General features: G+C 43.3%; 2 protein-coding genes across 2 annotated transcripts in view; both read left to right on the top strand.

Moving 5' to 3' along the window:
- LOC118507663 overlaps positions 1-13,593 on the top strand; it is a 43,240-nt gene extending 29,647 nt beyond the window's left edge. The window contains exons 3-4 of the mRNA XM_036046440.1: positions 497-577; positions 1,170-13,593. Of these exons, the coding sequence (XP_035902333.1) occupies positions 497-577; positions 1,170-1,334 (246 nt within the window). The 3' untranslated portion in view covers positions 1,335-13,593. The remainder of the gene's footprint in view (positions 1-496; positions 578-1,169) is intronic.
- A 448-nt stretch (positions 13,594-14,041) lies between these two features.
- On the top strand, positions 14,042-14,581 carry LOC118507662 (39S ribosomal protein L34, mitochondrial). The gene is made up of 2 exons (XM_036046439.1): positions 14,042-14,185; positions 14,258-14,581. Exons 1-2 carry the CDS (start codon positions 14,163-14,165, stop codon positions 14,505-14,507), a joined length of 273 nt encoding a protein of 90 aa, XP_035902332.1. The 5' UTR covers positions 14,042-14,162; the 3' UTR covers positions 14,508-14,581.
- Positions 14,582-14,628: the final 47 nt, after the last annotated feature.

Here is a 14,628-nt window from a genome sequence, read left to right as displayed (position 1 = left end):
TGCGGAAATTGTACTTGGTAGTTCAGCCTAGATGCTCCTACGATTGTTATTAAATCTTTCCCGGAACACCGGTACGCAGGAAATAAAAATGGATCCGTCGGCAAAACGCAATCCCGGAACGCTCTCTAGGTTTATTAATTTAATTCCTAAGAATTTGTGCCCTTGTGAAACTCAATGAACTGGTACCGCCCGCGCAGAAAACGGTTATGTATTTGATTTGGTTTCGCGGTTGCCGACTCAATGTTGTTGCTACGAGAGTCCACCAGCAGACGGAAACAACAGAACAGTCTGCAAATAATTTAATCATGCCAACGTTTATTCAATGAGCTTAACTGGTAGGAAAGCAAAGCACCGGTCACGAACAAGAAAATTACACCCGACTGTATTACACCGCATATTGACCGCATAACAGAGCTAGATATGATTGAGATCTGGCGCATTGAAGTATATATCTACGTTTATTTATATCGCTTTCCTCATCTCTTTTTCGTTGTAGTTCTGTAAAAAATTTCGTGTAGGTGAACGATGCTGTGAATTTGAATGTCTAGATCCACCCGGTGAGGACGAAATGTATCAGGTATGTACCAACGGTACGGAACGAGCCGAATAAACCTTTACCTTTACACTGTAACGCTTCAGTATGCGTTGTTTGCATTAGGAACCAATCGATAGCTTATCCAACCGTAGCATAACATCACCGGTCAAAAACCTCGCCATGATTAATTGAAACCCAATTCCCAGTATGTGTCCCTGCTGCTGCGAGCCAATCACATCCAGCGCTTTCTGCATTCCGCACAAAATAGCTTTTTCCGGTTATACAATCCCGCGTTAAAACCAACTCTCATTGGCACGCAACGGCTCTCTCTTTCTCTCTCTTTCACTCTGTTGTTTCGTCCGCATCCTCCCAGCCCGGCTGCACTGAAAATTGCGTCCATAATTTATCGTTTACCGGAACGCTCCCGCCTTTTTCCACGACCGCCCTGTGCAATAATTCAATAGCACCGATTACACCGACAGGCTTTTACCTTTCGCGTCTCAAACTAATTTTAAAAGTTTCCCACAACTCCCTACCCACCTCGCCCTTGGTAAAGGGCATTTTTCTACTTGCCTGGTATTCTGCATTGATACGCTTTTAACTTCTCTCACGGCTCTCGCTTTCCTTTCCACAGGCTCGACTCCGGAAGCGGGCCGAGATCTTGGCCGGAAATGGGGGCAACCAGCTAGCAGGGTCGAGCTGGCGCTGGCTACCGGTAAACCGAATGGCCACCGCTAGCCTGCTGCTGGTAGCGTTAGTGCGGGGCGTTACGCAAAGGTTGCTGCTGGTGCCGTCATAGCTTTGCTGAGGGTATGCGACGACGCCGGTATGCGTTTCGTTACTCCGTTCACCGTCGTAACACCGTGTGTTGCATTCGACTGCGAGGCAACCTCCTAGCCTCGTACTGCGGGTACGTACTGGGGACGGCCGATCGCCCCGGGCTATAGAATATTTAGAAATGGCGAAAGGAAAGCAAATAAAGTTCTAAACTGACGATGCTAACGATGGCTGCGGTCAGCAAGCATAATTGCATAATGGTAAGGGAACACAACACATAGCGAGTGCGAAGGTAGAAAAAAAACCTAAAACAAGATGCAACAAATCTTTAAACTAATTTCTTACAAAAATAAAATACAGTGAACAAAAAAACGAACGATGAAACCGTGATTATTAGCTGCTGCTAAAGATACACTAAGATAGCTATTACTATAATGAAGCAACACAACACGACAAAACAAAACACATTTGCTGACACCACAAGTCCAGACAAAACAATTAGAAACAAAAAAAACAATATAGTCAATAGACGATAGCTTTTAATGAGTCGAGACAAGAGAAGCAATTTGGTACGTGGAAAACTAATACTAGAAGGAAAGCTACGTTACATGCAGCATAGTCCACAGGAGGCTAGCAAATCTCGTTGCATCACATCGTTATTTCTTCTACCGGTTCTAAAAATCGATCCTCAATTTTTAACTACATTTTCAACTACTAGCAAATACCTTAACACGCTACTGCGTAGGCGGCATGTTTGTAGTCGAAGCCACGCTCTCGTGGCGACACTGTTGGCCATCGTGTCGTACAGTAGTAGCTGTAGCCGGGGACGGGGGCAATGTTTTCCATTCCGAGTCGGATGGAAGATGTGAATTCGGCAGATTTGGCTGGCAGCTTAGCAAGATGTGTGCGTACCATTTGGCGTACCGCCCGCGTTCCCTTTAAATCCTCTTACATCTGAAACGGTTTCGGTACAGTGATTGTATGCTTAAACCTTCCGTCGGCTGGTGGACGATGCACTCACACACCAGTAGCTTTAACCGAATGGTAGCACTTTTAACGGTCGAGAAACACATTAAGTGCAATCCAGAACAGACAGACACGAATTCATACACACACACACACAGACGGAACGCAAATGGTCTGGAAAGCAATAAGCTTTGGAGTGATTTTTTTTTTAAAGCTGCAAAGGAACTTAATTACTAAAGATATTTTGATATATTATTTAAGATATATTTTTTGGTAATTTTGAACTAAACCACTTGGTACTACTTCACAAAACAGCATCTAAAACATTGTTTTCCTCTTTGATCTTCTTACAAGCCTTCTTAGCGACGATAGCGCCCTCTATCGGATTTTTGAGAAGCAATGAATGAGTGGATGAAGTTTCTTTTCATTTCGAGAATCTTTTTAGTTAGGTCTCTATTGACTTTGTTTTCGTAGTGTCTTCACAGTGCTGTGTGAATTGTCAAGGGTCAATAAAGTGTTGACAATAATTCGTTGGAAGTTAGACTGTAGAGTGTACATTAATTTCAACATTTGAACTGCTGGCACGCTAGCTATCCTTTACCACCTAAAATGCAAGTTAAAGAAACTCAAAACTGAAGCCCATTGGCACACACAAACACACACGCACTCAGCAAAAGTTGTTCTCTGGCAAAGTCGTTCGGGCTGTCAAGTTCGTTTGGTTTTCCCGTAATCGGATTCCATGCCAGGAAGTGGCCCAAAATTTAAAGCACGAGCAGCACCCCGTTGGCCGTATTTTCGCACTGTCCAGCAACACTGCTTGGCACCCGAAGCCTAACCTGAAGCGGATCGCAACGGCTGTCCAACTTTTCCTCACCAGCCGCGACCTTATTTGTTTTCCATTTCGGTTCAAGCGCTGCTCTTGAAAGCATCCACCAGGAGCATCCAACATCTCGCCCCATCTCGATCAGACGAGGCACCAAAGGGAAGTGTATGCCTAGCAAAAGGGAACTAGGTCGAGAGAAAACTGGTGACATGACCTTTCGGCGTAGTTAGAAAATTGGAAATTGAAACGAATCTGGCCCGCTTCTTGCGCCAGTGTGCCCGTGTGCCAAGCTTACTGGCATCGGAATGGAAAAGGAGATAGGCAAAAACGGGTCCAATTTGTTTGGGTCTGTCGATTTTTTTTTTTTTTTGAGTGTGCTACACAGCTGGAACAGATTTTGCATGAAACAGGTGTATAGCGGAGGGACGAATTCAATTTTGGTCATTTTGTTTTATTTTGCGTTTTGCTGTGTCTTCTTGGGTGGATGCTATGCATCGCGTGTCTTAGGCCCCATCTAGAATCTTAAATTTGCCATTTTATTTCGTGTTTTATGTGTCTTTCAATCTCATAAACATGACATCTACCGCACTGAACCAAGGCTTTCGTGGTCATTAATTTTCCTATTGATTAAAACAAAACCTGTTGGCCTCTTGTACATTGGAAACGAAAGTAGCGCTGCCTTGTGCGTTAGGATATAAAATTTTGAAAGCTTTCTTTATTGCCAATATTGAACGAAGGGTGATCTGTTCTGTTTTTTTTTTACAAATACTCCACATGGCAAATAAATAAAAACCTACACAATCAGCATTTCGCCGGGCGGTTCCAGCGTCTCACCAAAACATATCCCTTGCCCGCTCTTGGGTGAAGCTTTTATCAGAAATAAATCACAAATATCCTCCTGTTTCCTTGGGGCAAAAGGTCTGTGCCTACTTGCCCGGGAGGGAAAAAAGTGGACAAAAATTGATTAGATCGGCTTCCGGTTGGCTTGTGCGTCCCGAGAACCATCGCCCCCGAAAATCGAACCAAGTGAGTGACAAAATCGATCGGGATGACATTTTTCCGGCCATACTTTCCGGCTGTTCCCTTCTTTTACTTTTTGCTTCCGTTTTTTTATCATTCATTCGCCTTGTCGTTGTATGGACGATCATCTGGCCGTTCCGTTCGGTTATTACCAGCACGCCACTACCAGGAACAGGGATTAAATTCAAAGAGATAGTAGTGAGGGTTAAGCTAAATCCCGGGATGTAACAGTCCTATGTTCCTGACAGGTGTTTCATTCGTTCCAGCAGACCTGTACTACTACCTGTCAATTGGTCAATGAATTGTCCGAAATGGACCCCATGATCCCAACGCTGGGAGTGAGCCAGCAAAAGCTCTTCAAAAGCCCGCCTGCTCTGTCTGGTGCTCCAGGGCGAGAAGAGCTTTTGTGTAGCATTAGCTTCCTTAACACATCAACTTAAAAGGGAGTGAGCAAAGCACAGACGGAACCCCTTTTTTCCGACCAATTCCAGGTTAACCGACACGGAAAAGCGAACCTTTGAGATAGGTTTTTCTTTTAGTTGTTTGTGGTACAAAATCCCTGTTCGATGTACCGAACGCAGCTCGGTCTAAAACCCTTCCAGCTCCAGTCGTTGCCTGTCCGTCGTCAAAAATCGACCAACCCGTGTGCGTGTTCATCACACCCTGGGATCGATTTGTAATGCCGTTTGTTCCGCACCGATCCAACGGCACACACGCACACTCCCAAGATTTTACCCCTTTTTTGTGGGGCTGTAGATAATATTTCAAATTGCTCCCCGGGGGGCCATGAACAGTGCAGCATAACGATACCTTTTTGTTTTGCGGAGCCCAAAATTAGGTTCATAAATTTCAACTCCCATGCTACCCGTGTTCGGGCCATTATATATTGAATGTGCAGAGCGGGCGGCACACAATATTCACACAACCAGCCGATTCCATTTGGATATCGACGGCACGGGACAGAAGAAACTAAAAAGACAGCATCGAAACGGGCTAGAACATCAAACGCATTTGGATTTGTTTTGTGGTGAATATCAAACGGCACTGAACTGGCGAAGTACATGTCGCACCCCGTGACACCCGCTGCTCGGAGCCGGGGTTGCCTTCCTTTGCCAAAATAATGAGACTCGGTACCAAATCGCACATACATTTTCCAGCGCGACCCAACAGAAAGCGGAGCTCGCTTGCTTTGATCCTTGCTTTGGCTCCGGTAAGCTTCAAAGGATCCGGTCGGTCTTCCATTGGGGTTTTTTTCGAAAAGGATGTCCTTAACATTCGCTTTGTAATTGATGGTCACATGCATGGCCGAACTTTAAGCACATAATTAAACCAAACAACAGTGATTCGAGCTCACAGCGATGGATGGTTTCACTTGGCGGATTGTGTATGTGTGTGTGTGTGTGTGTGTGTGTGACATTTTACTTTATTTTTTATCACGGTTTAGAGTTTTTATGATTTTTTATTCACTGCATTCCTTAAAAAGGGCATCACCGTATTGCTAGATTTAAAGAAATTTAATGCAAAATAAATTTGTAATGCACAAGTTCGCGATGCCGCTCACGGTCAAGCACCGACGTCTGCAAATCCATTGTACTGGAACCACTCTACTTGGGCCATTCAGTTTAGGCCTTTCGATGGTGAGATTTCCGTACAGCTATACGAGCTTGTCATTTTAGCGGCTTCTTCATACTTCTCCACAGGCTTTCAGTTTTATTGGGGTCATTATTTTTCATATAAATTGATCTAAGTACGAGGAGAAGCTCTGGTATCGCTTCTTGACTATTTATCTTCTACAGCGCCCTCTATCTGTTAATAATGGCACTAACAGTGCTCCTTCAAATTTACTATACATTTTCCTGTTTGGTTAAATTTGCTTTAAAAGCTCATACTAGAAAGAAAAAACTGTCAGCCAACAATAAAAACTCCTCAAATTCGCCCGATTAAGTCGACTGTGGCCAACACAAAACCTTCCCCGTTCCGTGCTTCTCAATACTATAATTTTCATCACATCTTATCCCGACACCATCACACCGTACAATTTGCCTATAAAAGCGTTTATACCTGCCCCATTTAATAAAAAGGGGCATCACATCAAAAGGAAAGGCCTAACCGTTTGAAGGACTTCCTACCCGGAGAGCGCGACAACACGTTCAACAACGAACTGTTGCAAACCCCCGATTCCTTTAGGCCGCACTCGGGCTCAGCTTACGCAAAACAGGACCGGCTACTACAGTTAGAAGAGCTATGGCAAAACACACAGGAAACCCGAGCCGAAGTGCACTACAAACTCTTAGGAGCGATAAAAAAAAACAGACAGCCTTCGCCCGTTTCGTTGAACTGTCACCATAAAAATGGGGCAGAAAAGAAAAGGAACAAAATCCCTAACGAAAGGGATGGTCCAATGGTAGCAACAAATAGGGAGACAAAAAAAAGCAAGCCGGACACCAAACAAAGAGTAAGCTACCGATAATTTCATTGTTTGGCAGCGAGAATAGATCGATCGGAGGAGTTGCAACGGCGAACAAAAACCAGCATCAGCGATCCTGCCCTTGCCGGCCGGCGATAGTCGAGTGTGGAAAAAAACGCACCTCCACCGGGGCGCAAAATGAAACCAAAACAACAACAACTTCAACACACACACACACACACACACACACACACACACACACACAATCTATCCCAATCGACCGTGCTCGAGTGGAAAATGGAGGGATCAAAATTTTTACCATCACCACGATAAGTAACAGTAATCCGAAGGGAAATCGTCCATAGCGAGGCCGCTGTACGATGTGTGTGTGTGTTTGTGTGTGGAAAATGGGCGAAGCGCAATAGGGGCGACACATTTTTGTCGCATCGATTTAATGTATCCACAATGGTCCCTTTGGAGGCGGAGAACCTACCATGTGTGTTCTCATGTGTTTTGGAGAAATGGGCAAAAGGACTAGGAAAAAAAGGACACTTCCGGCATGGATGCATGGGAGTTTTTTTTTTTTCTTCTTCGCCACTATAGGAAATTATGCTGCCACTCACCAACGGAGCGAGGCCGAACGAAAAAAAAACCGGACCCGCTCACAAGGATGTGGATGGAAAGCGGTTATGCGCCGACCATACTTCATATGCCGTAATTGAATTTGCTCCGGTGTTCAATGGTTCAAACGGGACAGGCACCGCACCGTGGCCCGTCTGGGGACGTTTTATCAAATGATTTAAAGCTCTATGAGTTTGTAGCCGTAAAAAAACGGAAAAGAACAAATTTTCCCATTCATCACGGTTACGCTCCTACTACTACTTTGACCCAGATTGATGACGACAGATGGGCCGGTTTTCGCTTCTTTTTTGCTTCCTCCCAATTCCAACGAAATGAGCACGGGTCCACGGGCTCATCGGAATGTTTTCCGAAAGGTCAGTTTATATTAAGTCACCGCCGGTACGATCACCTTCCAGTGAACATGGTATTAAATATTAACAAAAATCTTGTGACACAATAATTAATCCCGGAAAGATGTCACCGTTGTGGTAGGCTTTTGCGTGAACAGCCAAAGTTACACCCGGTAAGCTGAATTAACTTTCCACAAAAGTATCGGCTTTTTCCATGGAACTTGGAACGATTTTAGTACGGCGTGCTGACAGGAGTTACACGATGTGTCAGCACATTTCACAATGTGTATGGCATTTCCATTCAAAAATGAAACAAATCCTCCTCTAACTTCTTGCGCTTAATCATGTTGGCTCGCGAGTCGAATAAAACACAAAAAAATATAAATATTTTAACTTCGCATGAAAAGATTAACAAATGAAACTGTTGGAGAGATATTGATTGGAAAAATTGATTGGTGATTGGTAGGACTGAAAATGCAGGATCCAGCTACAGTACTGTAGTTCGAGACCTGCTGAGGTTGTAATCAACTGTTAAAGTTGATGTGAGGCAATGTCAACTGAATAAGCTACTGAAAATTGCTAAAACAAAACGGTTTGTTGAAAGCATTAGCGTGCAGTATACATACAGTACGGATTGCATACATTCAGGCTGACTTTAATCGATTTTGGGAGTATATTGATCCAAATCTGAAATTGCTTCATACCGATTGCATTAACACAGCATTTTTTGAAAACGCATCCCCTTTTTCGGTGTTACGCATGCGAGCCAGCGCCTGATGGTATGCAATTTTTTAAATCAGCACATCCTTCGTGCAGCGATCATCAATAAGTAGCTGCTGCATACTTGCCGGGCGTTACACATCCCATATCCCAGACAACAAGGAAATGGTGTACTTGGATCGAAATCATCCACTGGGAGCATTCGTTTAATAATACCCACACAGACAAGGAAAACATGACAGTTCGATGTCTCTAGCTATGGTTTATGTACAGAATCATGTTGCAGAAGAAATTCCTTCCGCACCAGATATCCAGACAGTGAAAACATCCTGCTACATTCATTCGCTTCGCAATGGTGACATCGTCTACTGAACTTGTGTCCAGCGATTGCACTCGCGGGGAATGGTAAGCAATAGCAAATGGTAGCGGGGTTACGCTTTTTGGTTCACTGAAGAAAACGACACAATTTTCATATTGATATTTCTACTGTGAAACGATGATGATGGTGACGTTTGACTTCATCAATCAAAATTCAGGACATTGTACAGTGGAGACAGAATCTCAGCGGAGGACTTGGGGAGCTGGTGCAAACATTGTGCCACCGGCATGTTCTTGCGAACGATCTCGGTCGGTATTCAATATCTGAGATGAGTTTTTAGTCGAGCTGAAAATTTAATTAACTTGTCCAACGTTTGCTGCACTGTTCATGAGCTACATATGAGTAAGTGATTCGTGCTACAGAACGTGCTAAGACCCCAACAAAAAAAAACTCTCTTATCAACACCAAAAACAACACCGACTAACAATAAGTAACAAGATTAACATGCCGGTGGAACAATCCTCTTTTCACTTTGAACTGTTCTCTAGCAAAACTTTCACCCATCCTGCTATAAACCGTGGCCAATCGAGACAGCCACAAACGAAGCGAAAAAAAGCCGGAAAAACGGATAGTGAAAGCAAATAGTTGTGGGAAAGTGTGCACAGTAAATGCTTCCACCGGCTATAATGCCTGTGATCAAACTTCATTTTTTTCGTCCTCTATTTATGCCATTTATGAGCAGAACAATATTTTCCCCTTATTTAACACCTTTTCTTCCGGGAGTTTCCCCCCAACCCCTCAAGCTGGAGTAACATTTGATGGCACCGGAAACTGGAACGAAAAACGAACGAACGAACGAACGGTCTGATTGACGGAGAAGAAACATAAATACGAGGCACGGTCTCCAGCACGGTTGCAAAAGTGTAAATACGTTTCTTTCGCTTAAGCTTTTCTGCATCACGACCCCTCATCATCGGGGCTGGTACTGGTAGCTATTTATTGCCATTTTTTTGTTCCTTGTTTGAGCGCGTGTTACGTTCCAAGAAGTGATACCATTGCAATATGAAAGCGATATTATAGCAATTTACATCAAATCGAAATTTAATGAGATTTGAGGATTTAAAGCAAAAAAACTGTTTCTGGTCGAGGTCGTGATCGTGATTTTTACTAGTCCAGGAAAGAAAGACTTGCTACTAAACTTTTTCGCACTCCGCAACAACACGGCATTGGATTGGATGGGTTGGAAAGTACAAGATTAACCCCTAAAATCCCCGACAGTCTGGCTGAGCTATTGGAGATGCGAGCTGGTATCGGTCGACACCAGCTTTCAGCTTCATCAATCCTATCCGCTAATGGTTTAGGCATTTAGGCCAATTAGACAACGGCAAACACTCGGCTCGGGAAAAGCCCTCCCCAAGACTTGATTATTTCGCTCGAAACCATTAGACGAGTTTGTTGAAGGCAGGTTGAGGGACGTTCCTGGAACTAGTCTGGAACTGGGCAAGAGTTTTTTTTCCCAGCGGATACGGATTAACCAATGCGATGGGTTTGATCCTTGATGTTTCCCCAAAATTGTCTGCTACCCAATGCAATTGGTTGGTCCCCTTGATTTTCTCTCTCGTTTGGTCCTATGATAAGTTAATTTTTCAAACATCAAACACAACTTTTTGGCACGTGCTTGCCTTCAAAAAATTCGTCACAACTTTCACCGATTCGTGTGTGTGTGTTTTTTTTTCGAATGATGTTGTAAGAGATATCAAGGGAAGAGCGATATCCATCGACGCAAGCACACGGAGAGCATGTTTTGGTTTATTTGGTTTAAGTCTAGTCCTCGTTGAAGCTCATTAAAATCGTGCTTTATGTTCTCATCTAACCAGTTCAGCGTAACACGACTTCGTGCTACCCTTATATTTACAAAATCCTGAGGGCATTTAAAGTTTTCTTAATCCATTTTTCATTTGAAGAAAAATACTTTAAAAAGCGCTTTAACAAAATCGGAAAAAGTCACTCCATAGCTTCATTTGCCTTGTACAGAACTTAACTTCCAGACCGCAACATAATAAAGCAACACTGTGAAGAGTACGGTACAGTACAGCAGAAAACCTTCAAAACAAAAGAGTATTAATAGCAATTTGAAAACCATTTTCCTCAACTTTGCAAAAATTACACATGCAAACCATACCACACCATGAGAAGGATTTGAACGGAACAGTAGACAAACCGATCGACCAGGCTCTAGGCAGCGCACCAAACAACACTCGTCCACATCGCTTTGAATTTTTTAACGAAGCGGCCGGCAAAAAAACGAATCATTCAGCCCACATGCACACGTCCGCATTTGGAAGCTTTTTTTGCAGTTACTTTCAACTCAAACAAACACACAACTGTGGCTAGCATAAATTGGTACACGAAAAAAAAACCAAACCCCTTTAAATCTAGCATAAGCAACATTTTTAAGCAGATTTTTATCATGAAAAGCAGCAGCCAGGATTAAGCTAATAAATCTCACAGCAACAATGCAAAACACTATATATCAAACCAAACCAGGGAAGCCAAACACACACACCCGCACCGAATGCAAACAAGCTATCTGCTTTACGGGTGTGTTTAAGAATTGTACGCACCCTGCTAGCGCCCTTGTCTCGCTCCTACCCATCGTAAGGGGGTCGAAAGCACTCGCTGGGGAGGCATCGGGATGTCGTGGGCAAACATAAAAACAAACACACGCATGCAAAACGCGCTTGCCCGGAAGCTACCGTACGCAACATTTTGTCCCCCTAACGTCCACGAATGTCCAAAGAGCACGCCAAAATGGGCCAACGAAGCAAGTGAGTGTCGCTTGTCGGTTGACGATAGCAATGTTAGGTGTAAAAGGTTGGGTGCCTGTCATCAGGCAACATCCAGGCAAACGGCCAATACCAGGTGATGATAGGTTAGGAAACATAAATTGCAATGAATAAGGAACAAAGGATTATCGGCTGTTGTATCAGGTAGCCCCTGTAGAGCTCCACAGGCATCGAACGGACGAATCCTGGAAGACAGGCTAGCTAGAACGGAACGCGAGAACGGAAAGTGAGTAATGGGTTAGTAAGAAAACAAAAATGCAAATAAAACGACTAAGAGATCGATATAGGAAAAAATAATTCCACAGTGCCTTGTTTGCTGCATAAGATAGCTCGCTGCTTACCAAATGTCGTCAGGTCCTGCAAACGCCCAAATGCTATACAATCGTTCGTGCACTCTCCCGATGGATGCGTCCTGCCGTTTGTAATGCGCAGCGTGTGCGGCGGCATCATTTCCTGCAGCATTTTTTTTAAGTACATGCTGAGCTATCCTAGTCGAGACTGAGGGTCCCGGTGACTTGCGGCCTCGACCAATCGCGCTTTCCGAAAAACCCCCAAACCAAACAGCTTTACGCGTTTTATGGCAGAGCGAGTGCAGCGAGTAGTAGGCCATGCTGCTACTGTGCTTTGCTGTTCTTAGTGTGAGCGGAAAGAGAGGGAGAGAGAGAGTGATGAGTAAGGAAATAAATACACACACACACACAGATACAGATTATGCATATCTCGAGACAAGATAAATTGTGTTTTCCTTTTTCTAAAAAAGATTAGAACTATCAACTCTGTTAATATGGCGCTAATCGTGGCGCTTGGTCCTAGCCGATACAAGCAAATCCTTCCATACAACTCTAGCTCTAGATAAAACAAAAAAAACATTACAATTGATCCTAGGCAGCCTAGGTTTTAGGTAGTATTGGGTGGGCGCAGTAGGTGGCGCGGCACCGGCAGACACGACTAAAATTATAAAACCATAGCAACCTAGGCCCAAAATGCAGCCACGCTGTCAACCACACGTGGCTGAATGTTGTTTTCTCTCTCGCTCTCTTCAACAAGGGCCGTTTCCGTTCTGTCGGACTGCTACTACCAACTAAACTACCCAGGTGACTCGAAGCGCAAACACACGTTTTCCTACTTGGACTTTTATAGATTAAGGCAGTTGGTAGGAATTGCGGTGCAGTCAAACTGCACTGCCGCGCCTAGCTAGATTAACCTTCTATTGGCTGTACTAAAAACAAAATACTAAAGGACACACCCGTTAGGGACATCCAAACACTCGCATTGTAAAATAGTGTTACTTTCTTCTTACGACGATCGTTACAGCTCTTCAGATGTTTTACCGTTTTTCAAGATTGTTCTTTATTTTCATGTTATCTACTAGCATGATTCGCAACAACGCCAATTAGAAGCAACAAAGCAAACACAAACTTAACCCCCAAATGGTTTTGTAGCTACTGCTGGTAGCAGGATAGTACTAATAGCGTAAAGTATGATTCAAGCTCAAGCTAACACGCGAACCGAACGATACAAAAACGATTTACGCATTCGACGTGGAGTTTGAGCAAGTTCAAGTAGGGTTTTATCTAACGTAACTTACAAACAGCAATGCTAAACTAACGTAAAACAGCCGACTAGCGAAGCGGTGGTCGGTCCTGATGGTGGAACAAAATATTTCAAACCTTACAAACAAGCAAAGAAGAAGGCGAAAGAGAGGAGAAAAAAGAAACCAACCAACAAACCAAATACGCGCATGCACACTAATTGAAGCTTTATTCCTTTTTTAATGAAAATGGCAGGGGGTGGGAGGAAAACGGATGAATTTTCATCGACCAAAAAAAACACACAAGAAACACTAACACTCTAGAAAGGATAAAAAGTTTAAGAAAATAAAAGAGTAAACAATACCAACAAAACAATTGATTCTTAGAAGCAACGCATTCAAACTGAAACTAATCGAGTAACAGCAACAGAAACGGTGAACAAACTAATCAAACTAAGCTACAATGAAGGAGAGAACGATAAAGGAGGGGGGAGGGGGGAGTAATAATTCAACAAAAGTAAATAATTTAAATGGTTTTGACATCCGACAGGAAATTAATCTTAATGAAACTAAACTCAAACTTAAACTAATAATAACAACAACAAACTCACACCACAGCAACACAAAAGAAACAAATGAAAGTAATGTGTGGAAAGACCTATCTCCATTTTGCCCTGATATTATTGTGCGTGTACGTGTTTTCTTTGCGATGTTGGAATATCACACAAAATGTTGAGCTATGTTCTTCACGCTGTTGGTAGACAAGGTAAGTATTTTCGTGTGTTGGTTTTGTTTGCATCTTTTTTAATAGTCCTGCTTACTTAGCGAATGCCTAGAGAAATAAATGTTTCGCCATATCATATAAAAAATAAATTATAAAATAATATTTTCTATCGATTTTTTCGATTCATCCCTCTTTACATCTGCAACCACTGCCCTATAGGCTATAGGTTTGGAAACGAATGCAGGAATTATTAATGCTCTGCTTGCTGAAATTTTTTTTTGTATACAGTACAACTAACGGTCTTTTCAAAATCTCACGGTAACGACAACATTGCCGATAACCTTGACTGATCTAGATCAATTGTTGTTGTTGATGTATACACCCTGTGCATAGCAACCAGCTGTCAAATGTCTTTCTCAATCACAACAATACCATCTTGCAACTAAAATAATTCACACATCGTTTTGCCACATTTCTTCAACCGGGTTCACCGCAATACTAAAACACTAAATATTCCCTCCCAATGGCACTGGTGAGATCGTTGCAGTGAGTATCTAGTTCAAGCAACAAATTCCACCTGGCAATTACCACTTCGGTTTCACTTTACGTAACTTGCAGAATCTTGCTGCCTAGGCTACCGGCAGTTCCATTCTTGAGCGGAAATCTAGCGAATGGAATCACCGAGGCAATGGCTGGTGGTGCCTGGGGCCTGCTTTCCACACGAACGGTGATTCGCAATCAGTTCCCACGTGCACGAGAAACGAAGCGTGTCCGGGTGCACGGTTGGTGGAAACGGATGTCGACTGCCGCCGGTCGCCGGGTGCTCATGAGGAAAATATTGAAGGGCAGACACGTGCTTTCGCATTGATCGCACATCGGGTGTTGGATAGGACGGAATTGCAATCGTTTACATAAATAGAGTCTTGTTATAAACTAAGAAAATATGTTTTTCATTTACTTTTCGCACGTATTTCTGTATCGGAAAGAAA

The sequence above is a fragment of the Anopheles stephensi genome, chromosome 2, assembly GCF_013141755.1.
Source record: "Anopheles stephensi strain Indian chromosome 2, UCI_ANSTEP_V1.0, whole genome shotgun sequence".
NCBI lineage: Eukaryota > Metazoa > Arthropoda > Insecta > Diptera > Culicidae > Anopheles > Anopheles stephensi.
Note: the sequence above shows the minus strand (reverse complement) of the source record. Positions and strands in the feature narration are given on the sequence as shown.